At 43.3% G+C, this 25,686-nt stretch overlaps 1 protein-coding gene and 1 long non-coding RNA gene across 2 annotated transcripts in view; one reads left to right on the top strand and one right to left on the bottom strand.

Annotated features, from left to right (window-relative positions):
* Window positions 1-4,234: 4,234 nt before the first annotated feature.
* slc13a4 (solute carrier family 13 member 4) overlaps window positions 4,235-25,686 on the bottom strand; it is a gene marked incomplete at its 5' end in the record, with an annotated part of 38,642 nt that continues 17,190 nt past the window's right edge. Inside the window, 12 exons of the mRNA XM_079493866.1 lie at window positions 4,235-4,501; window positions 5,854-5,991; window positions 6,737-6,898; window positions 7,896-8,017; window positions 10,040-10,146; window positions 11,087-11,188; window positions 12,158-12,259; window positions 14,350-14,469; window positions 20,303-20,484; window positions 22,488-22,565; window positions 23,497-23,530; window positions 25,381-25,444. Of these exons, the coding sequence (XP_079349992.1) occupies window positions 4,364-4,501; window positions 5,854-5,991; window positions 6,737-6,898; window positions 7,896-8,017; window positions 10,040-10,146; window positions 11,087-11,188; window positions 12,158-12,259; window positions 14,350-14,469; window positions 20,303-20,484; window positions 22,488-22,565; window positions 23,497-23,530; window positions 25,381-25,444 (1,349 nt within the window). The 3' untranslated portion in view covers window positions 4,235-4,363. The remainder of the gene's footprint in view (window positions 4,502-5,853; window positions 5,992-6,736; window positions 6,899-7,895; window positions 8,018-10,039; window positions 10,147-11,086; window positions 11,189-12,157; window positions 12,260-14,349; window positions 14,470-20,302; window positions 20,485-22,487; window positions 22,566-23,496; window positions 23,531-25,380; window positions 25,445-25,686) is intronic.
* Window positions 11,384-25,686, top strand: part of LOC306916124 — a 68,728-nt gene continuing 54,425 nt past the window's right edge. Inside the window, exon 1 of the long non-coding RNA XR_013788927.1 lies at window positions 11,384-11,451. This is a non-coding gene — a long non-coding RNA (uncharacterized lncRNA). The remainder of the gene's footprint in view (window positions 11,452-25,686) is intronic.

The following is a 25,686-nucleotide window of genomic DNA, read 5'->3' as shown; positions in this document are numbered from 1 at the left end:
TTTAGCGTCACTTTTATTTTTGTATATTAGTTATGTTATGACAATAATAATCCTATCGATTATATGAGTGCGACTTTAAGGCACACACAGTATTTATGTATATTACAGTCATTGGAAAACGTGTTGAAAACATAGAGAAGGCACATTATATTACAAGTCTGCATGTATATACACAAAGGTTTTTGCAGTCGGGTGTCCGACAGAACATACAACCATCAAAAATATGAACCTGCATAGAACGGAATAAATTAAAACAATGGAATATATAGGCTTAAGATTCTGTCTATTTAGCGCCTACCTACATTTCCTACATGATATAAAAACAAAATTACATTTTGAATTTGTGTAAAAATATAAAGCACATCTTATACATAATCACACAGAACCTCTGTCACCACCAGTAGTCATAACAGCTCTCGTGATTCGACCGTTGATTGGACAAACTTCTGTACCCTGTATTATGTTCTCTAGTGAATGCTTTATAGTCCGGCAGCCAACAGGCTTCTTTTGTTTAAAGTGTGAATTTTGGTATATAGTTTTTTCTTTATTGGTCTAAAATATTGTCTATATACATAGATTCATGAATCCACTTGCTGACCGGCTGTCGGTATTGAGCAATTTGTATTATAGGGGTTTATATGTGACCATACCATTAAGATATAAGGCAAGACTTTCAAAATTCCATTATGCTTTATGTAGCATGTGACATGTCAAACTAGGGGGTTTTCATGATTCTGAATCCATTCCAACTTCCACGCATTAGTTTTGCACGAAAAGTGCAAAGAGTGTTTCTTGTGCAAAACTAATGCTTGGAATGGATTCAGAATCATGAAAACCCCCTAGTTTGACATGTCACATGCTACATAAAGCATAATGGAATTTTGAAAATCTTGCCTTATATCTTAATCACATATAAACCACATATAAACCCCTATAAAACAAATTGCTCAATACCGACAGTTTCACATAATGAAATTTTGACATTTTTGCCTTATAGATGTTAATGGTATGGTCACATATAAACCCGTATAAAACAGATTTCTCAGTACAGACAGCCGGTCAGCAAGTGGATTCATGAATGTGTATATAGACAATATTTTAGGCAAAAAAACCCAAAAAACTTTATACCAAATGTCCCACTCCACACCACCGGCTCCCGGACTAGTAGGTGCATTGGAAGTTTCCAAACCATCAGACCACTTCCACGGTGAGAGGAACGAGAGGCGTTCGTTGAGCCTCAACTAGAAAATGTGCTCTGCGTGCAGTGGTGGAACAAGTACTCACATTTTTTTTTACTTAAGTAAAAGTATCAATACTGCAATGTAGAAATACTCTGTTACAGGACGGAATTAGAAATGTACTTGGGAGTAAAAGTACAAAAGTATTGGTATCAAAATGTACTTAAAGTATCAAAAGTAGAAAGTACTCATTAAGCAGAATGTCCCATTTCAAGTTTTCAAATGTATTAAAATCTTTCGAAGATAGCAGATCTACAAGCTCACAATGCCTCGCATCGCGACGCATTATGAGCTTGTAGATTAGCTATTTTCAAATGGCCGAAATGTAATAGGGTTGAAGTGGTTAATGTATGTTTTGTAATAATAATCAAAATCTACAAAGTAACTATGTATGGAGTAAGAGTACAATATTTAGATCCAAGGTGTAGTGGAGTAGAAGTAAAAGTATTGGAAACTGTAATTACTCAAGTAAAGTACAAATACCTCAAAACAAAATTCTACTTAAGTAAATGTATTTAGTTACTTTCCACCACTGTCTGCATGTACTGTATAGCTTGATTTACACATCCACGCATACAGCAATGTCCCGCATTGAAAATAGACTTGCATCACTGCCAGATGGAGCAGAAATTAGGTATTAGTGTAGGCTGAATTTAAACTGTCATCACAACTCCCTGCTGCTATCGATTAGTATTATTTTCTTCTTCTTCTTTTACCTCCCTCATTTACAGGTGTTCGCTCTTACATTTATCATGCTAGAGATGAGTGCAGATGAGATGGGCGCTGGCATAGGCCTCACTCAGACCTTTAAAACATTGATGCATGCTTGTTGTATGAATGTGTGTCATGGCCGCCCCAATGCATTTCCAATGGAAGTCACATGGTTTGTAGTCCACATTTTGGACTACAAGTTTCGACTGCGCCCCTCCCCCTCATACAACACAAATGTGTCAAACCATGTGACTCCCATTGGAAATGCATTGGGGCAAGCTGTGTCACACCCTTTGTATACAACAAGCATACAGCAATCTGTTGCGACCGTGTGAGTGAGGCTTTAGTCTCTCTATAACCCACAAATGTTATGTTATGCCTACCCAATTCAAAAGAACAGTAAAGTAATTTATCCCAGGAAAGTAACTACAATCTCAAAATCTGCCATATGTGCCAAATGTTCTGCTAATTCATGATTATAAAAGCAAAGGAGAATATTCAAAATCCTCTGAGCATTTTGTCTATTAAACTTCAGAATCCCCGGCCCGCCCCAGCTACTTAAAACACACATTTCTGAATTACAGACTAGCATGGCAAAATTCAAGAGATGTAAGCATCTTAGAGAGAGCAAAGTGTCCAATGTATCAAAATGCTCTTTTGGTGCATTGTAAAAATTGTAAAAACTAATATTCCATTGTATTGCGATCAAGTACTTTACTTGATCTCACAGCGTACCGTAAGTATTGTGTCCAGGATACTGTAGTGTAGAGAGAAACCAAACTGTAGAAAATGCATCGCAACAGGGGCATCATTCACACAGCGTTGAAGTCAATGCATGATCATCGATCAAGAGTGCATGTCCATTCCACACAACTCACTGTGTTCATTTCTACAAATGTAGAAGGGATGAGAGGGTAAACCCAAACCGGGTTTTTCGCAAAAATAACAAGGAAAGATCGATACATTTTTTTGCTCATAATGGTTCTAGTTTTTTTCTAAAGATATTTTCTGCCTTTATTGGATAGTGTACAGTATACAGTAAGCTGAAAGGAGGTGACACGCAGCAAAGGTGGTCAGGATCGGGAGTCGAACCCGCGACACGCTGTCAGGCTTGGATTAGCAGCCCCTGTGCCCGGACCGCTAGGCCGGCCCGGCCATAATGGTTCTAGTTTTAACTCTATGCAGCGCTGCCTTTTCTAAACATCCTTGAGACTGTGGTGCACACAACTTTAGTCGGGGGGAAAGAACCCAGTCCCTTTCTGTTTTATAACCGTACAGAAACACCGCAGCAAAGAGGCCAACACCAGCAGCGTTACTTACGTTAACCCATTCAGGCCTGACGTCGAAATTTAAAAAAAAAAGTTTTCTAAATCATGACAATTTTCTGAAAGATTTGAGGCACATTTTAACGATTTTTCAAAAATAGCAGACCTACAAGTTCATAGCGCGCCACTCGGTGGCGCGCTATGAGCTTGTAGATCTGCTATTTTTCAATAGCTAAATTATAACATAATGTATGTAACCACCAAAAGGGGTTCCCGCTCAAAATTAAACCTTGACGTGTCATGACTCATGATGTACTTTTACTGCGACCAGACTACTTCTAAAAGCCGTCGCTCGATGCTCTAGCAGCCGCTTACTCTATGTTTCTTATCCGTTCATTTCTAAGAAAAAATGTCCACACAAATTATATACAAATTTGAAAACACCGATTGGGTCGGTGCTTAGTTATTAGCTTATTATTATACTAATAGTAAAGACATTTCTGTGGCCGCATCAATGCACAGGACCTGTTCTACGTTTTGAACCGTTAAAGCAACACGCAAACGGGTGTGATATTGATTTTTGTATTTGGTGTACAGTATGTATTCTGACAGTTATTTTGCTTATCATTGCAGAATCTTAGATTATTTAAACTATTTCTAGTAACCAAAATCATGTTTTGTTGTAAGTAGGATAGGCACTTATAAGCTTCCAGCTTCAGCCTATTCCTTTTGATCACCTCTAACGATGTAACAGTTTTCTTTATGTTGATGTATAATTGTGTCGGTGCTGTTGTGAAGATGATCACATACTGTAAACTAAAACTAAACTAAAAGCAAAAGCACATTGTCAGATCTGCTTACCCTCCACGAAGTGTGTCGCATTGGAATCAATAGGCAATAATGTAATGCAACCAATCAAAAACAATGCTAATTCCTACCATATACAGCTACATCAGAGCCGCGCAGAGATCGCTCTAATGCGGGGGCTTACTTCCGAACGATTCAAATCCACTTCTCGAGGCAGCATTTTTTTAAGTCCGAGTTCTGTTTTCGGCATCAAGACATGTCCCACATGGTCTCTCTTTCGATCTCTGCCTCCCATCCATGTTGTATCTCTGCCTGTGTTGTGCTGCCAACCATCGCCGGTCATTATAAGCTCCCGGTGACGTTGCTGGGCAGTGCCCACGCCGGGTACTCGTTGAGGTCGAACAGGGGTATGCCCCACGTCGTTATCGCTAACATGACCACTGCCACGCCGATCAGGTTCACCCCGAAACCCGCCTTCACCTGGAGGGAAGGTCAAAGACATCAAAGCGATGAATAGAATGCAAGACGAGGGACGTTTGCGATCAAATGGTGCGTCTTTTTGGGGGGGGGGGGGGGGGGGGGGTAGTGAATCATGGTGTGTCTGATATGAAGTGTCCAGTGCCTCGCCAGTGCCTCCCCAGTGCCTCCCTGAGTGGCTCCCAGGTGTCCCCCTGAGTGCCTGCCCAGTGTCTGCCCAGTGCCTCCCCGGTACCTTCCCAGTGCCCCCCTGAGTGGCTCCCAGGTGTCCCCCTGAGTGCCTCCCCAGTGTCCCCCTGAGTGCCTCCCCAGTGCCTCCCCAGTGTCCCCCTGATTGCCTCCCCAGTGCCTCCCCAGTGTCCCCCTGAGTGCCTCCCCAGTGTACCCCTGAGTGCCTCCCCAGTGCCTTCCCAGTGTCCCCCTGAGTGCCTCCCCAGTGCCTCCCCAGTGTCCCCCCAGTGGCTCCCCAGTGTACCCCTGAGTGCCTCCCCAGTGCCTCCCCAGTGTCCCCCTGAGTGCCTCCCCAGTGCCTCCCCAGTGTCCCCCCAGTGCCTCCCCAGTGCCTCCCAGTGTCCCCCAGTGCCTCCCCAGTGCCTCCCAGTGTCCCCCAGTGCCTCCCCAGTGTCTCCCCAGTGTCTCCCCAGTGTCTCCCCAGTGCCTCCCCAGTGTCTGCCCAGTGATTCATTAATTCATCAAAATTTTCGGCCTGCGTCACGCTCATGGGACCGGACCTTAGTCTTTTTCAAAAAATATTAGTGGACCTTCAGCATTTCTAGTTGAGGACCCCTGCTATAAACACTATAGAATGCCAGATCAATAATGACCTGGCATGTACAGTATGTCTACATAACATGCTATCTAAATTACATTATTTTAGCCTTTGCATACATACGCCTGCAAGGACGTCGAGGCTACGGCAAGTGCTACAGGCTAAGGGGAAGTCTGAAGAGGTGAGTTTTAAGACTACTCCCATTCAGATTATGGGAGTGAGTCGGCCGTTCTGATTGCAATGGGGCGTTCATTCCATAGTTTGGAATGAACTCGGGAACACGGGTTAAAAAACAAAACTTATTTTGGCGTTCTCTTGTCCTAAACCCTGTGTGTGATTTCTGGGCAAGAAAACAGTTATTAATTATTATATAACTGACCTTTGACACAGTGCACCCACAAGGTCTGTGACGCTGCAGGGGTCAGAACTGTGTGTTGTGTTGACTAGGTCTGTGTGTGTGTGTGTGTGTGTGTGTGTGTGTGTGTGTGTCTGTGTGTGTGTGTGTGTGTGTGTGTGTGTGTGTGTGCGTGCGTGCGTGTGTGCGTGCGTGAGTTGAGTGCGTGCGTGCGTGTGTGCGTGTGCGTACCATGTCGCTGATCTGCACGTGGCCGTAACTAAACACTATGGCGTTGGGAGGGTTCCCCACTGGAAGCATGACCCCAAATGACACGCACATGGTTGCTGGAATCAGCGTGTAGAGAGGGTTCATGAGCAGAGTCTCCGACTGGAGGAGGAGAGGAAGGAATAGAAGGAAAGTTGTATTAAGAGACAAGTGCCGATTTCGTTGACTAAAATTAAAAACCATGACGGAAAATATTCGTCGACTGCCTTTTTTTCACTGACGAAAATGAAATAAAAACTAATTGAAAATTAAGCTACAATGACTGCTGACAATTTCATCAACAAAAAGTAGACGTTAAAGTAGATGTTAGGGAGGGACTAGTGGAGAAGTGATCGTTTTGTTTGGTTGCGCTCAACCAAGTGGGGACGTAATAAACCAATTGCAATACCATCAAGGCCTACCAAAAATGCATTGTTTTGTCGCCAAAATCAAGTTGTAGAAGTAAAAGGTACAGTAAGACGTGTTATGCTTGGTTGCGCTCTGGCAGATCTGAGGTTAGGGTTAAGCTTACGTTTTGTTTTCAATTAATACAGTACACAGGCGGAAGGCAATTGACATTTTTACATTTGGAAAATAACATTGAAAAACTATTAAAAACTTGTAATGTGTGTACCGTCACGTTTTACACTTCAATACACTTTTAGACCGACATGGCTGTGCCAGCATGGGTGATTAGATCGTCTTGATCGCCTCTTGTCCTGATTGTGTAAACATGACGTCATGGGCCGCTATGCTCAATAACAGGCTTGATAAGCCTAAAGGTTATTGATACCGGGTACTCAATAAGCTTGTTATCGTTTTTTTTTCTTTTTTCGGGTAGCTGGTTTCAAGCTCCATCTCTACTTACCAGCGCAGACAGTATGGGCAGGAACACGGTGAGTGTGGCCGGGTTGGAAGCGAACTCTGTCACGGCCGAGACCAGCAGGCACGCCAGCAGCGTCACGGCCCAGGGAGGGAGACCGCTCATCGGCTCCAACTGCCTGCCGATCCACACCGACAGACCTGACACCTGTAGGCGCGCGCACACACACACGCACACACACAGACACAGACACAAACACACACACAGTCAGTATTGCACATACTGTAGGTGCAATACTATTGCACGACTACTGCACCTACCAACTCATTCAATGCCAGGGTAAATCAGTATTTGATACCCAGTGCCCTCGCTCCCACCAGTATGACTATCTATATACCTTACAACCATAGACATAGAAAGGTAGACGCCTCCTTCGGCTCTGGGGCGTCTCTGTATCTCAAGTGAGGGCAAGCTTCCGCATTGGTGCAGACCGCGGCCATTTTGCCAGCAAGGTGCTAACTAGGTGCAACTTCAGTGCGCTCATGTCTGGTGCACTGTCATAGCCCATTCATCCAAACAGAAAAGTCCTATCTGATTGTATTAAACAACGTCAAACTCGCCAACATTGCAGCTGTACGAAAAGCTTGAATTATCCTCTTTCTATCTGCAAAGTGTTTGTTTCATAAAAATCCACTGTAGACATGTTATGTATGAACTACTTCCTGTCAAGAAATTCCTTGCAGGTGATTTTTTTCCCTAAGTGTTAGGGTTTGGAAGCGCTCGTTGAATATCACGGCCCATGCGTACCACCTGTTTTGAATTTGCACATGGTGCAGGAGGCAGCAGGAGGTTGCTTTACTGATAGTACCTTGCAACTTGCAGCCAGTGCATAGCCTCCTCCCACCCAGACAGTACCTTGCAACCTGCAGCCAGTGCATAGCCTCCTCCCACCCAGACAGTACCTTGCAACCTGCAGCCAGTGTATAGCCTCCTCCCACCCAGACAGTACCTTGCAACCTGCAGCCAGTGTATAGCCTCCTCCCACCCAGACAGTACCTTGCAAGTTGCAACCTGCAGCCAGTGCATAGCCTCCTCCCACCCAGACAGTACCTTGCAACCTGCAGCCAGTGCATAGCCTCCTCCCACCCAGACAGTACCTTGCAACCTGCGGCCATTGCATAGCCTCCTCCCACCCAGACAGTACCTTGCAACCTGCAGCCAGTGCGTAGCCTCCTCCCACCAGTATGACTATCTCCCAGGGCATCAGTTTCTGGAAGTCCTTCCAGGTGATCATCGGTGCCAGAGGGTCTGCTTCCGGATCTTCATCTGATGCTGGAAATAAAATACAGTGTCACCGCTCTATCGTCAAACTGATATTCAGAAACTTGGGGAATGGTTACTTGAGACAAAGATTACCAGAATCTCCAATGTTGATCTCTCAACATTGGATAGCACACACGGGGTCACCGAAGGACCATGCTCTAGGACAACATGCTCTAGGGCAGTGGTTCCAAAAGTGGGGTCTGGGGGTCCTTGAGAGAGTTCCAGCTAAGTGATAATTAGGAACCAAATGGACCCTTATGGGTCTGTAACTCAGAGAGTGTAACTAATGTAAAGTAACTCTTGGAGTTAAGTTAACTTTGATTTTACAATATACATTGGGGATCCCAGAGATAGAAATGCCATTAAATGGGGGTCCGTAAGCTTAATTCAGGTCAAACCTGGGGGCCCTTGAAATTAAAATGGTTGAAAATGTTCATGTCAAGGACCCCAAAAATTATATGAAATTGGCCACCGAAACCCATCTGAAAATATGTTGTTCCAGGGACCCCCACCCAGAAGCAAAGATTTGACTCAAAAACTTTCGCTCTGAAAGAATATATGTTCAAAGATTTGAGCCACATTTTCAAGATTTTTCAAAAATAGCATATCTACAATCTCGTAGTGCCGGCAACTTTATGGGGAATGGAATGAAAATTAATCGAGTTGTAGTTTCTATGCACGGCCAGTGGGGGTCAGTATTGGATTTGTTCATAGAACATAACCATTACAGTATACTGCATAGTGTAGTCCATTTACCCATTTAGTCAATGGTATAAAATATAAATGGCATATAGTACAGTGATATTTAACCAGTGGTCCTTGAGGGGGGTTCCAGGTATGGACCCTTATTAAATCCCTCTTTCGCTTTCAAGAGTTAAATTATTGTTAAACATCTGCATTACTTCATTTACATGAAGTCTACACTATTAGAGAATGTAGAATAATTGTTATTTTGATCAGCGTTTGCCTGTTATCTCTCCTAATGGTACCAATATCAATAGACGGCATGGAATAGTGGACAAAATCTTATCCAACGACAACAAAATATTCAAAGTTTTGGGTCTGAGAGGCTAAATCTCATTGAATTCATTACCACACTTCACTACCAACTCCAAGTACCAACACTACCACATCACGCATGTGTACACAGACACACAGCACGCATGCAGGTCATGCGCACACACACACACACACACACACACGCACACACGCACACACAGACACACACACACACGCACACACACACACACACACACACACACACACACACACACACACACACACACACACACACACACACACACACAGCGTGTAAGCATGTCTAGGATATGGAAAATAATAATTCCCCCAAAAACAAATGTAGCATTTTTATAAACAAAAATGTTGTCATGTTACTTGAATTGTTGTGTTTAAATAATGTTTAGGTGAATCAGTGGACCGTATCTAAAATGCAATACCAACCATGATCAAAGGGGGTCAGTATTGAGACACAGAGCTACAGACTTCAAACATCTCTTGAGGTTGGAATTCTCCTTCTAAAAGGTCTGTGTGCTTTAAAACCTTCTGCACCTGTTGCAAAACTCTAATCCCGTACGACGTAAGACCTGTGTTGTTTTTCTGCTGCTGCCTTTCTTTTTTTCCCTTTTTTTCTCCACATACATCATCATAAACCCGACCACTTTTGAACCTGTGAACTTTCTCATAATACTCTCCGTAGTGTGTATGGGGCTAATAGTTCACAAAAACCTCACTTTGTTGTGAAAAGCAGTGGCGGAAAACGTACTCAAGTCAACAGTATAGAAATACTGTATAGTAAATGTCCGGAATTCAAAATGTACTGCAGTGCATTGGAACTGGCCTGATTCAATTTGATTATTTTCTATATTACTGCACAACATAACCAGTTACCACCCTGACCAGATATCTGCTGATATGTTCTTATTTAACCACCTGAACGCCCAGCATGCCTATTCTGGAGGGAACATTTGCCAGAAATACAGTTTGTAACTAACTTGTTATTCTGACCTTTGTTTTTAGAGCTGCAGGAAGAGGAAAATGGCCGCTTGGCGGGGATGAGGAAGAGGAGGAATCCCAGGAGGACAGAGACGGTGGCGTCGGTCCTGTAACCTTTCCTAGAGACGAGAAACAAAGTCATTCCTGTAACCTTTCCTAGAGACGAGAAATAAAGTAATTCCTGTAACCTTTCCTAGAGACGTCAGCATGGACACAGTGTTGATTTTGTCGACTGAAACTCTGACGACAAATGTTGACCTACCTTAAGCTACCTTAGTACCTTGTTTTCGTCTGTGAAAAAAGTTTCACAGACGAAAGCAAAATTAAAACAAAATTAAAACTAAGCTACGATGACTAAAACTATAAAGACTAAATATATTGGCAATTTCGTCAACTGAAAACTAGACTAAAATGTTAAGAAGGGACTAGTGGACAAGAGATCCAGTAGAGCTAAAATCATCAAAGTCATTTTATGCTTGGTTGCACTCTGAAAATAGCAGTTCTACAAGCTCACAACACGAGACATGTTGTGAGTCCAACCAAGTGTAAAATCAGCCATTATCGAGGTCTGCCAAAACACATTTTAGTCGACAAAATCGACCAAAACACAGATGACTAAAATATGACCAAAACGAAATAAAGATTTGCTGTCAAAATCAACACTAGCACGGAGACAAAGAACACTCTACCGCTGCATGAGTGTTTTCCGCTTGTTTGTACCATTTTAGGTTTTCATTGTATTAATAAATCCCTCTAGATAGTCTTGTTTTCAACTCTTTACCACCCAAAAAAACCCATACATTTTTATCCTTTTGTGAACGGGAAGAATGCCCAATATGACGCTGATCATGCTCACAATGTTTTTTCTTTTTAACCATTTCCCTCCAGTTAAGAGCTTATCCTCAAACAAGGGATCACAAGGATTTGTCCGTTCACCGTCATTTTGATCCCAAAACACCTCGTTATTTTGGCTATACCCGAAACCGGGCGTGTGTTGTGGTGTGGTGGTGGCCGTTTTGGACGTGACGACGACGCGTGTCAGTCAGATACAGTACGCACTTCTCAAAGAGCGACGTCCACCCCGGGACAAAACCAGGTTCTCTGGTGAACCACAGCAGCGTCATCAGGATGAAGAAAACACCCGTCACCACCTCGGGATAGCTGCAAGAGACAGGGGAACAAAACATATGTATTAACCCATTTAGCCTGACGCTCTGAAAGAATATATATTCAAAATGTTGTGTCGCATTTTTACGATTTTTCAAAAATAGCAGACCTACAAGCTCGTAGCGCGCCACTCGGTGGCGCGCTACGAGCTATGAGCTTGTAGATCTGCTATTTTTCAATAGCTAAAGCATAACATAATGCTTAGTTAAAACACCAAAAGGGGTTCCCGCCCAGAATGGGTTAAATGTGTACAGGAGGTGCGCACATAAAACGCTCACATACACATTATCGTTACTGTCGGACGGGTGGAAACCTCATACTTTTAAAAGTGTTGCTTTTCAGGATTCAAATTCAAAAATAGCTATTTTTGCTACTTTTGTGTGACACTGTGACTGACAAAGTTTGGCATTCATTTACAAAGACACCTGGTAGCGACGATATACAGTACACACTGTAAAATCCAATCATCCCATCATATTATGTACACTATTGTTACTTTTTTCCAACTTGTATTATAGAGTGCGTGTGTGCGTCACGTGCGTGCGTGCCTGGTGACATGTGCATGTACTGTAAACATGCGCACTACTGTATTCGCCTGGAAAGGAGCCAGCAGGCGGTTCGGGCATCTGGTTAGGATGCCTCTCGGGCGTCTCACTAGGGAGGTCCTCGAGGCACGTCCCACCGGGAGGAGGAGACCCCGGGGCAGACCAAGGCGCAGTTGGAGGAAACACATCGACTCGCTGGCCTTGGAACGTCTCGGGATCCCCCAGGAGGATCACCAATGATCACTGATGATGATGCTCTGGAGATGGAAGTTTGGTCTTTGGTGGAGCTGTTGCCCCCGCGACCCGACTACAGATAAGCGGTGGAAGATGGATGGATGGATGAGGATGTTTGTGTTGTTTTATTGTTTTCGTTTTTTTTTACGTGTTTAATCCAGTCTACCTAATCTTATTCCTTTACCTTATGGGTCCCAGTTTCACATATTCTTCGTGGATCCTTCTCTCTGACAGCATCTCTCTTTTGGTCTTGCGCTTTTTACTCAGAGAGCAGGTCTCCTTGAAACTGGAACACAGAGATCACAAAGTAAATGGTAGACGGTGCATTTATACTGTAGGCCTATATTGCATTTACGCATTAAGTGCATTTACAGCACATTTATCCAAAAGCGCTTTACATAGATACATGTGCATTACATTCACCCATTCACACACACACATTCATTCATACACAGATGGTGGAGGAAACCATGCAAGGCACCAACCTTCTCTCATCGGGACCAATTAGGGGTTCAGTCAACTTCAGTGTCTTGCTCAAGGACACTTCGACACTGAACTCTGGGGGAGGCCCGGGATCAAACTGGGAACCTCACTGAACTTTACTCCAAGATCTGCTATTTGTTATACATTTGAAAACTTGAAATGGGACATTCTGCATTAAGAGTGGCCTACTTTTACGTTTGGTACTTTAGTTTAGGGTACATTTTGATGCCAATACTTTTGTAGTAATTTTTTTCATTCCAGACTTTCACTTTTTATAATTATGTTGCAGCATTGATACTTTTACTAAGTTCAAAAGAAATCACACCTGTGTGAAGTGAGGGGCGCTCTTATCATCGTACATCATCATGACGTAACATGTCGATTTGCTCGTCCACATATGACGTACATTCTCCATTCATTTTTCAATGGGAACATAATGTTTGTGTAAGACTAAAAGCTACACTAATAGCTGGATATAGGAGGGGGCTAGCACCCCTCAAAAATTCCACCACGGCCGCAAAGTGAGCCACAGGCTTTGGAAGGACACAGCGTGGTTCTGTTTGTCAACAGCATGGTGGCGCTATACAAGGTGACAGCGATGGCGTGCTCTGCTTTCTGCTCGGTGCTGCTGAACAGCAATTATTATAATAACCCACGACGAGGGTGGAACAGCCAGGCACACTCTCACACCTTCCTGCTGTGTCCTCCTGAGTCATGACGCACGTTGTGTTTCTGTTTTACAGTGCACACACTCACACATGCACAGACGTGTAAGCACGCACACGCGCACACACGCACACACACACACTAGGGCATTCACTTCTAGTCATTTTTACTAGTTGACTAGTTGCCTAGTTTACTAGTCGACTAGTCGACTAGTTGTTTAACTACCTATTATGTAAAAAATAAAATTAAGTATTCTAAGTATTTGTACATTGAAAAACTGTGTACATGGTGACTATAACTATAATCTACCTGATCGTCAGGCCTACAAAATCGGGGGGAAAAATAAAATAAAATAAACCTTTTTTTTTCTTTTTTTCTTATCAACTAGTCAACTAGTACCAACAAGGTCGACTAGTGGATTTACTAGTCGACTAGCTGCTTAATGCCCTAACACACACACACACACACACACACACACACACACACACACACACACACACACACACACACACACACACACACACACACACACACACACACACACACACACACACACACACACACACACACACACACACACACACACACACACACCTGCCTTGATCTCCTTACCGACCTTACCCCCCTCTCTTCTTCCCTTTCTTTGTATTCTTGGATAAATAACACGATGGGAACTATGCACAAAAAACGAATTTATTTACTTGTAAACTCTGACGTGACAATAATAATAGATGATTCTGATTCATGTGAGTGCACAAGAAAACACACGTCGTGCACACACGTTCGGTGACACACACACATAGCCTACTAACAGTACACATGCAAACACCGTACACGTGTGCTCACGTTGAAGCACACCATGCGACTGCATGCACACGCCACGCTCGAGCGCACACACACACACATAAATGGTAAATGGTGCATTAATATAGCGCCTTTATCCAAGGCGCTTTACAGATATTGTGCATTACATTCACCCATTCACACACACATTCACACACCGATAGCAGCGGAAACCATGCAAGGCACCAACTAGCACATCGGGAGCAATTAGGGGTTCAGTGTCTTGCTCAAGGACACTTCGACAGTAACTCTGGGGGAGCCCGGGTTTGAACTGGCAACCTTACGGTTACCATCCAGGCACTCTACCCCTGAGCCACCGCCACACACACACACACACACACACGCACACGCACACGCACGCGCACGCACACGCACGCGACTCACTTGCATCCGAGGAACAGGAAATGTAGCCAGAGCCAGGTGAGCACCAGCATGATGATTGCGATGGGGAAGCTGAAGATGAACCAGGTTCCAAAGTTGATCACCTTGGCTTCTGGATAACGACTGAGGAGACACAGAGACAGTGTTGTAGGCAGTCAGAGACAGAGCCATGAAAGGAGAGTTGCGCCATTGAGGGGTCGATCAGAAAACACAGAAAACACACACGGAGGGGTCAGAAAACAGACCCTTGAGTGTGACAAGCTGGAGCTAGAAATACTTTGTTTTCAACAAGGGCAAATATCAGCAATTTTAGGCATGTGTGCAACATGACAACTGTTTTAACGAATTGAAACTGACAACTAAAGTCTCTGTAATGTTTACGTTGTTGCGACCGAAGGTCGCAGTTAACTATGGAATCGTGCATTTCCCGTCAGTGTGTGTTGGTTGGTTGGTCGGGGTGAGAGAGCACGTGACATTATAAATATAGATTTGTATATAATGTGTCCCTGAAACCCTGAAACATACATTCATGTATGTTAGTATGTTATACATTTTGTTTGACATCACGTGACATCATCAGGGATGGAGCACATGACATCACATCATGACATTCTTATTCTTATTTTTCCTTTTAAATATGTCTGCTTTGTAGCACTTTGAGATGTTTCAAATGTGTTATAAATAAAATGTATTATTATTATTACTATTATCACGTGACGTCATCAGGGATAGAGATCCCTGATGTCATCAATATTAAGCACATATATGGAGATCTCTGATGTCATCAATATTATGGAGATGTATACACATTAGAGTGTACAAATGGAACCAAATGGACCCGAATGTAGGAAACGAAATGTTTCCTACAGTATTATTATTTCAAAACATTTTCAAAAACATGTTCCCCAAAACATTTACATTTTAAACAAGATTCAATGTTTTTTTTGTCTCAGTAATTTCATGAAGAAAATCTAAGGAAAATCTAAGAAATCCCATAAATTAGAAAACTAACTAACTTAAAACAAATGAACTTATCTAAACAAACTTTAGGGAAGTAGTGAAAATAGACGATCTACAAGCTCACAACGTGGCGCGAAGCGACACGTTGTGAGCTTGTGGATCTGCTATTTTCACCATCAGTTTGGGGTCCCGGGGAGACATCAAATTTCTCTTTTGGGTCACGGGCTAAAGAGTTTGTGGAACCACGTACTGCTCTCTAGCTGATAAGAGCTGCTGAACCAAGAGAAATAGATTGTAGGGCTTTTGGACTGTCTGCCTGCTTATAATGACCAGGATAAGAAAGTGCTTTACTGTCCCTGGGTGACGAGGTCACACACCGCCGAGGTCACACACCTTTTAGCCTCTCACAACCTCTGGTCAGCGACCAGGGTCAACTCCAGTTGCATTTCCACTGCGGGTCACATGCAGCTTCACATTTTGCACTTCAGTCACTCAATGTCAATAGTATTTGTAGTAGGTAACAGTAGCACAATTTGAAATTTGCACCCTATATGGCCAGAAAAAGAATGCAGTCTTTGTGTTTGAATAGGGTTTGACTGGATTGCTGGATGGACTACAATGACCATAATGCTTTCTGGGCCGTCTTACCGAGACAAAATGTAGTCTAGGAAAGAAGTGAGACCACTGGGTCATGGCTCAATGGTCCAGGCACCTTGGCTGGTAATCCAGCCTGGCAGTGTGCCGTGGGTTCGACTCCCGATCCCGACGGCCCCCACTGCATGCCCTCCCCCCATCCCCCCCGCCAGCCTACCGTCTGTCCCCCCATAAAACAAATATAAAATAAAGGCGAAAGCCACAAAAAAAAACATTAAAAAAAAAAGGAAAAAAGAAGTGAGACCAGTTTCTGTGACATCACAGTTTTGGTCTCAACGCACGTGAAACAGTATATCAAATACATGATGATACAGCCAGGGGTAACAGAAAAGAGGGCGATTCTAAAAGAAAACCTTCTAAATCCTGACCTACGTTTTCTGGAAAAACTTCAAATATATATATAGCAGCATCACATTAATATTTTTTTAATACTGTACATCCTGTACAGGAACCCCAAAAGGGGTTCCCGTACAGAAGGGTTAAAACACCCAAAGGGGTTCCCGTCCTGAATGGGATAAGGAGAAATAGAACTAATTGAGTGTGGTGAACGCTAGAGAGCTAAATCGCTATATCTGCTGGAACTCAAAATGTTGCCTTCATATCATTATGAATGTGGAGGGGAACAAAGTTTTAGGTCGTCAACCTTTCAACCCCTCCACAAAAAAAGGTCGGCTCTCTCTTGCATCATTTGAATCATTAAGGCCTGAGGGGCGATAAAGTGTATTTTTGGCAGCCTGTTTCTGACAGCACAGCATGTGGCAGGATGGACTTTTGCCTTAGTAGGGAAAAGGTGATTCTCAGAAATGCCGACCGCTGGCATCTTGAAAGAAAATACGAATATATCCAATGCGAGCAGCACTTTTGTGTGTGTGCGTGCATGTGTGTACTTTACTACTTTTGGCTGACTTTGTGTACCGGTAGTTGCACTTGTACACCTCCCTATTATATATATATATATATATAGGGCCCAATATCTGAATATCTGAATGTGTTGTTCAATGGCAACAATATAACAAACATGAGCATTGCGCCTGTCACAGACATAAACAGAGCAAGTTCAGTCAGGGTCTTTCAAGCATTTACAGAACATGAAGGAACCACATATCAACATATTGTACACAGACCAAAAGTCTTGAGAGACGCTTGAGAGAGTGAAAATGGACCTGTACTCCAGTAGTCTGCGTACGTATATCCATGATTTTTACTCTCTCTCTCTCTCTCTCTCTCTCTCTCTCTCTCTCTCTCCCAGCTCCATGTCAGCCCTCTCTCTTCTCACCACACTGTCCCAGGTTAAAGGTTAAGTGGCGTGCTCATTCCTTGTCCATTCGCAGAGACTGCCAGGAGGGGATGTTCTCTCTCCAACCCGGTGACTCTCACGGTAAACACGGTGAAATAGCACAGATTGGCAAATCCGTACATATTACATTGAAATCCTTCACATAGACCGTGACGGAGGGGCGCCGTCTTCGCATCGTTCAACACGGCATCGTGCGCGCTTTAGCACACTCGGTGGCGTCTCTCATGGCTCAAGTTCGGTAGGGGGCGACTCAGCCCTGTCCGAGTTGTAACCCAATAGCACAGAATCGTAAATAATGTCAAACCGATCTCACCCAAACAAGGAGAAATAATACGGATTGGCATTTCCATAAATAATATACCACCGTAGTTAAAAGCCACGCCTCCGTCGCTGTGAAAACAGTAGTTGTGTGATATGTACGGATATTTGGGTTTTCTAGGCGTGTACAGTATGTACGGAATTGCCAATCCGTGCTATTTCATCGGGTTTGGGTGAGATCTCTCTTTCTCTTTCTCAGGTGTGAGCTTGTAGATCTGCTATTTTAAGAGTGCGACACCCGAGTGCAACCAAACACAAAATGACTTCTTCTACTGGATCTTTTCTCCGCCAGTCCCTCCACACACACACACACACACACACACACACACACACACACACACACACACACACACACACACACACACACACACACACACACACACACACACACACACACACACACACACACACACACACACACACACACACACACACACACACACACACACACACACACTGCTGTGACTCACCACGCTGCCACATGCAGTTTATCATTATGGTTCCAGTGTGACCGACACACGTACGTCGTACGGTAAGCTCAAGCCACCGTTTTGTTTTCCATGACACACTAGCACACATGACACTACTGTACCCTAGGTTCTTTTTTGTCAAGGCAGCATTATTGTATGGTCACAATTATGGGTAAAACCACAGGACAGGTCAGCGTCGAAGTTATGATGCCAAACATGCATGATTTACACCTTTTATGTGTGTATTGTGTACATGAGCTGAGCGCTTTGCTTTTATTTCAGGTGTGCGTGACACGACACAACAACCTGCTTTATTCTTTATTCCTGCTGAAGGAGGAATAAATCAGCTTGCAGGGGATTGCTGGAGCTGACCCGTTTGATTTCTGATCCTCGTGGTAAACGCTGCATTTACAGTATATAGCGAACGGCTTTATCCAAACTAAAGCGCTTTACCATGTGCATAAACAGCAAATCTACCAGCTAGCTCACCTCACAATGCATCACAACGTGAACGCTAAATCTATACTAGCTCACCTCCCAACGCATCACAACGTGAACGCCAGAGCCATATAGTTGAGAGAGTTACGCCATTGAGGGGTCAGAAAACAGCACTCGACTCGAGTTCAATGCAGCCCTGGAGCGACAGGCTGGAGTTTGAAATACATTGTTCTCAACGAGGGTTGAAACACGTTGTGCAACACGACAACATGTACAGTAACAAGTCTCTGTAATGTTTATGTTGTACTATTACTAAAGAACAATCTAAAATGAAGGGATTTAAGATCATTAAAGCTGGGCTGTGGCCCTGAGTCCAGTGCATTCTGCCAACTTCCGGTCCAGGACATTGTCACTATTGGCCATGCTCTTCGCCAATAGAAGCCTATATGTAGAAGAGCCGCCATTGGACTGGCCCCATGAAGTGAACAAAGTCGTCGTAACTCTATCGTATTTCAATGGCTTTGGTGAAGGCTAAATCTACTAGCTCACATCACAACGCGAAGTCGTGAACACTACGGACTTGTACAGTAGAACGGGAGATGCCAGGCACCCGTCGAAGAAACTCAGCCACTCAGGTCAGCCAGAAATGCCACAGTGGCACCAACACCGCGACAGATCTATTGCTGTGTCGACCACACTGTCGCTCCACGCCAACAGGAATTGTTTGGGTTCAGAATCAGTTGGCAGGTGCAGCAATTAGCCCTTCGCTAAGCCCCACCCACTCCACTCTGCGATGGCAAGCTGTCCTTCTCACCCATGTTAAATGACGGGATTTCTCCATATAAATTTAATCGGTCGTTTCAGTAGCAAGATCGCCTCAAAATGTCTTCTAAAGCTAGTCAACAAGGCCTGCAGTAGGCTAGGCACTGGACAAATGTGCATGACATTATTTCAAGAAACTAGAAATACGAAGAAATGTTTTTCATGTTTTCATGTAAAAAGACTACGGTGATTAGTATTATTCAACTTGGATGGGTCAGTCGTGTTACTTGTCCTGACGTTAATGTGCTCAACAACACGGCCATGCAAAACAACACTGTCAGCTATGAGGTGACAAAAGTTTGCCATCTTTAGCAACGGTTGCTAAACTATTTGGATTGGCAGTGGAATATCGCCTTTGGGGCTGGGTTTAGTGAAGGGCTAATTCACGTCTGCTAATTTCCACATGTTCCTCACCCTTCCATTACCGATGACGCAGTTTGAGAAGCCATTAAAGATGACCTTTTTATATTGCCTGCAGATGTCTGTTTACAACTGTATATTGCTTCTTGCTTTCTAATGCCCGTTTATATGTTTTTAATGTCTGTTTATACAGTATTGCATTGTTTGCCCTTTGTTTTATTTTAACCTGTGCAGCACTTTGGTTTGTGGGTGGCTGTGGCTCAGGAGGTAGAGCAGGTCGTCCAATGATCCATGGGTCGGCGGTTCGAATCCCGGCTCCTCCTGTCCACATGTCGAAGTGTCCTTGGGCAAGACACTGAACCCTACATTGCCTCCAATGAGTTGGTCGGTGTGAGCTTGCCACCATTGGTGTGTGAATGTGGGAAGTGAGGACGCTGGCGTCGACTGTTCGCCGAGTCACCTCCCAATGTATGAATGAATGAATCATTGTAAAGTGCTTTGAGCACTTGGAAAAGCGCTATAAAAATGCAATTCATTATAAAAAACGCAATTCATTTGGTTGACTTTGTAATGTTAAATGTGCTATATAAAATAAAATAAAAAGATTTGAGTTGAGTGCGTGCGTGTGTGTACCTACGTGTTGAACTGCTCGGCGAAGATGAGGTTGGTGGAGGTACCGGTGATGGTGATCAGGCCTCCGATGGTGGCAGCGTACGTGATGCTCAGAGACAGGCATTTACAGATCATGTGGTCTCTCTTGGTGGGATACCGCGGGTCTAGCTTCTCTCTCTTGACGCCGCTGGGGATCTCCACCGCAACCTGGGAGAAAGCACGCATGTGACACACACACACGACTAATAGATATTAGCAACATTAGGAGTGTGTGTGTGTGTGTGTGTGTGTGTGTGTGTGTGTGTGTGTGTGTGTGTGTGTGTGCGTGCGTGCGTGCGTGCGTGCATGCATGCGTGTGTGTATGCATGCGTGTGTGTAAAGCCCTAACCACACCAAAGGGTCAAGACGGTTTTAGCGTTGTCCCTGGGGTGTGATATGTCTTGTTGCACATTGACCCACGTTGACCCACATTGACCCTAGTGATTCAACGCATGGAATTCAATGGCCCCAAACCACACCAAAGGGTCAAGACTGTTTTAGCGTTAACTCTTGCAACCGTTTGGACCCAAGGAGTTGCATGGTGACCCTTTGGTGTGGTTATAGCTCATATACGTCTGACCTTTTGCATATATGCCATAAATAATGCATTATATACAGTATAGCTCATACATGTCTGACTTTGCATATATGCCATACATAATGGCTTATATATAGCTCATATATGTCTGACTTTGCATATAAGCCATACATAATGCCTTATATATAGCTCATATATGTCTGACCTTTTGCATATATGTCATACATAATGCCTTATATATAGCTCATATATGTCTGACTTTGCATATATGCCATACATAATGCCTATATCTCACTTTTATTTTCCAAATAATGGAGTGGATAGAGTACTCTGCCTACCTGCTTAACCCTTTTCCAATAGGTGAGCATGGGTGGGGCATTCCAGCCTAATGGCTGATTGGAAAGCACCTGGGCCCGGTGCCTCCAGCAGCTCCAGTCTTGCTGAGAGTTCCTGCCCTGCCTGTTGCGCCATGCCTTCCTTTGTTCATTATGTTTGAGTTATTCTTTCCATCCACTCACGCACCACACTATGGCCCTCATTTATCAATGCGGCGTACGCCCAAATATGTACGCAATTTTCGGCATTTATTATTTCCGCAAAACCTTGAACTTGAACGTGCGCCAGGACAAATATCACGTCAGGTCGGGAGCTGTCGTAGGCTTTGTCCTCACCTGTTTTTCTGTCGTACACACGCGGAGCAGCATTGACTGACCAGCTGACAGGCTGTCACAGGCATCTAAACATATGTATTCACTCTAATATATATATATAAAACTAATAAATATTATACATGTGAAAAAAATATATTTTGTAAAGGAATGTCATTTGAAATTGGTAGGTGTGCAAGCAATTAAAATCGTGCAATTAAAAACAATGTTGCAAGTATATGTGCATATACGATGTGTCATATATACTTATATTGACATATATGTGCATATATGTTGAGACATATATGTAGGGGGCCAATTTCGTATATGTGCATATATGTTGGTACATATATGTGGCATATATAAAACAATATATATGTACATATATTTTCTTTCCATGTGGGTAGGGCTTAAGAGTGCAATTTTGGTTGTCAATGGTTTGTCTAACAATTGCTGGCTGATTGAGAGGGAGAGAAAATGAATGGAGAGAGAGACAGAGGGTGCGTTTGGAAATGCGCACCGGGAATGTGGTCAGTTTGTTGAGTGTGGTGGGCGGTGACGTCACAGAGTGCGTTCAGTGTGCCTTATTTACGAACGCATTCACACCGGACAACCCCAGCTTCAGCGTAGGGTCGCTCAGTGCGGGCACTCCCAGCGCACTGGATTTTCGAACGACAACTCACCGAGTGCACTGAATAAATGAATGACAAGAGAGCACACCAGTGTGTTCAGGGCGCATTTCCGAACGCACCCAGAGAGAGAAGGAGAGAAAGAGAGAGAGGGAGAGAGCTAGAGATAGAGAGAGAGAGAGGGAGAGAGAGATAGAGAGAGAGAGGGTAAAATGATATGAGGCAACATGTTTGTGTATGTATGTATGTTGGATACATTAACGAGAGAACACATGGGATATGGATGTGCACGGTGTAGTGTGTGTGTGTGTGTGTGTGTGTGTGTGTGTGTGTGTGTGTGTGTGTGTGTCCTCTGACCTCTGGCAGGTGTCCATTGTTCTCATTGATGATACTTTGACTGGAGGTCAACCCACCGTTAGACTCCATGTTCTGAACCTAAAGCACGCGCGCGCACACACACACGCACACACACGCACACACACACGTTAGGTTCTGAATTGAGAACGGAACAAAACAAAATATCACGTATAAAATGCAGTTTTTGGCCAGAAAGGGATTTTTTCCATCGGAAAGAAAATACTTTTAGTTATTCCACTGCGCCCTCTACCGATATTGCCAAGATTTGCCAAGACAAGATTGTTCCTTCCGGTGAAAAGAAATCCCTTTCTGGCCAATAAGTACATTTTATACGTGTGGTGGGGGGCTCAAAGTGTGTCCACTAAGGAAAGTATGCTTTCTAATAACACAAGCCGCCTTTGTATTGGTGAGTATACGTTCTTTATTATTATCGCAACAGAGGAGAGGCTGGTCTGCATTTCATGCGAGCGCAGGAAGACAACAGCCTTCATAGCTCTAATGAATGCATTAGAGCTATGGACCAGAGCCAAGTAACACTCATTCGGTGCTACGGTGGTTCTGCCCAGAGCACACAGGGCAGAAATCACAGATACTGTGGCTGCTTTAAGGACAAGCTGAACCATAACAAGATGAGCTATAACACAAATATATCTATCAGGCCTAATGATACCCCTTATCCCTAAAATACTTTGTCTTTTTTTTTTGGTTTTCTTTTTTTTACTATTTTGAAAAACATTTTTGAATAGTTAAAGTAGCAAATCTACAAGCTCACAACGTGTCAATATTTTAACTATGCAAAAATGTTCTTCAAAATAGTAAAAAACAAAAAGGCAAAGTAGTTTAGGGATAATATAAGGAGTTTAGCATGGATGAAAATAGAGCCCCTGGCTCTTACAAGCTACCAACTATCATAATACATTATATAAGTATCATAAGTGATGGTAAAATTGGCTATAAAGGTTAGATATAAGCAACCATATAATGTATTCCTCAATGTGCAGGCTCTCACCTCAGTGAGGGTGCTCAGCTCCGGTTTGTCACCGCTGCTGAAAAGACAGAATGGATGTGTTTACTTTAAACATAACATGACACTGCCATGTTCAGCTCACTGATGGAAACACAGAATGGATGTGTTTAAACATAACATGACACTGCCATGTTCAGCTCACTGATGGAAACACAGAATGGATGTGTTTAAACATAACATGACACTGCCATGTTCAGCTCACTGCTGAAAACACAGAATGGATGTGTTTAAAGTAAACATAACATGACACTGCCATGTTCAGATAGATCTTTAACTCTTGAGAGCGTGAAATTTAAAATTTGGTTAAATGTTGGTTCAATTTAATTTTCATTTGACACTCTCAAGAGTTAAATTATTGTTAAACATCTTTATTACTTAATTTACAAGAAGTCTACACAATTACAGAATGTAATATAATTGTTTATTTTGATCAACGTTTCCCTGTTATCTCTACTATGGTACCAACATCAATACAGCATGGAATTGTGGACAAAATCGTATGCAACGACAACAAAATATTCTACGTTTTGGGTCTGAGAGGCTAAATGTCATCAAATGGTGGTCTGTGTGGCTCAAATGCAGAATAAACTAGAAAAAGTGCCCCTCGGGGCACATGTCTCCACCAGGGCAGGTCAGGTGGATGGCAATTGGATGATTTGAGGCATTTTGTTCCAAAAATGTGTTTTGCAAAAATCCACCTGTTGGTGGCTCTATAACAGGCCAATGTGAAAAGGGTGCCAGGGATATATTCATCAGCCTAGTAGTAGTCTAGTGCGTTCATGATTTGAGTTTTTTTCAAAACGGGCCAAACCTGCAAACTTTGAAAGCCAATGTTAGCGATTATTATTATTATTATTATTATTATTATTTGCGGGGATTTTTGGAGTAAAATGTTTTTTTCAAAAGTGGGCCTCCTGGTGGCGCTATAACAAGCCGTTCTGGAAAATTTGGGGCAGAGGTTCATCGTTGGCATTCAGGGAGTGTGTGTGCAAAATTGGCATCGACTGGGTTAACGGTGCCGGAGATTAGTAGTACACAGACGGACGGACGGACGGACGGACGGACTCACACACACACACACACACACACACACACACACACACACACACACACACACACACACACACACACACACACACACACACACACGGTCGGGACGGAGTGCAAAACATACTCTCTCCCCATGCCTTCGGCCTTGTGGAGACAACAATAATGGACCGTGATATGAAAAGGGTTGAAAACTACTGCTCTACAGCAACATAGTAGGCCTATACTTGTATGAAAAGCACTGAGCTACAGCAACATAGTAGGCCTATACTTGTATGAAAAGCACTGCTCTACAGCAACATAGTAGGCCTATACTTGTATGAAAAGCACTGCTCTACAGCAACATAGTAGGCCTATACTTGTATGAAAAGCACTGAGCTACAGCAACATAGTAGGCCTATACTTGTATGAAAAGCACTGCTCTACAGCAACATAGTAGGCCTATACTTGTATGAAAAGCACTGCTCTACAGCAACATAGTAGGCCTATACTTGTATGAAAAGCACTGAGCTACAGCAACATAGTAGGCCTATACTTGTATGAAAAGCACTGCTCTACAGCAACATAGTAGGCCTATACTTGTATGAAAAGCACTGAGCTACAGCAACATAGTAGGCCTATACTTGTATGAAAAGCACTGAGCAACAGCAACATAGTAGGCCTATACTTGTATGAAAAGCACTGAGCTACAGCAACATAGTAGGCCTATACTTGTATGAAAAGCACTGAGCTACAGCAACATAGTAGGCCTATACTTGTATGAAAAGCACTGAGCTACAGCAACATAGTAGGCCTATACTTGTATGAAAACATCCCTACCCGTTTTTGCGATAGAAGAGCTCGAGCTGATTTTTGTCCATGTTCTCTCCTTTGTCTGGAATGGCTGTGAAAGAAAAACATTCAACATGGTGTGAATACTGTACGTATCAATACTGATATACGGTAATATATGAATACTATCAAGACCGATTATATAATATACTGCATTTCAACAAGATTTTAACCACATTAACCCTGGTGTCCGTTCAGAAATTGTCAACCATTTTAGAGGGAAAAAGAAAGTATAGATAGATAGATGCTCCCTATAGTGAGAAAAGAAAATCCTATGGGATTATGGAAAAGATC

This window comes from Electrona antarctica, assembly GCF_951216825.1.
Source record: "Electrona antarctica genome assembly, chromosome: 23".
Classification (NCBI taxonomy): Eukaryota; Metazoa; Chordata; class Actinopteri; order Myctophiformes; family Myctophidae; genus Electrona; species Electrona antarctica.
The sequence above is the reverse complement of the archived record's forward strand: the minus strand, read 5'-3'. Positions and strand labels throughout refer to the sequence as shown.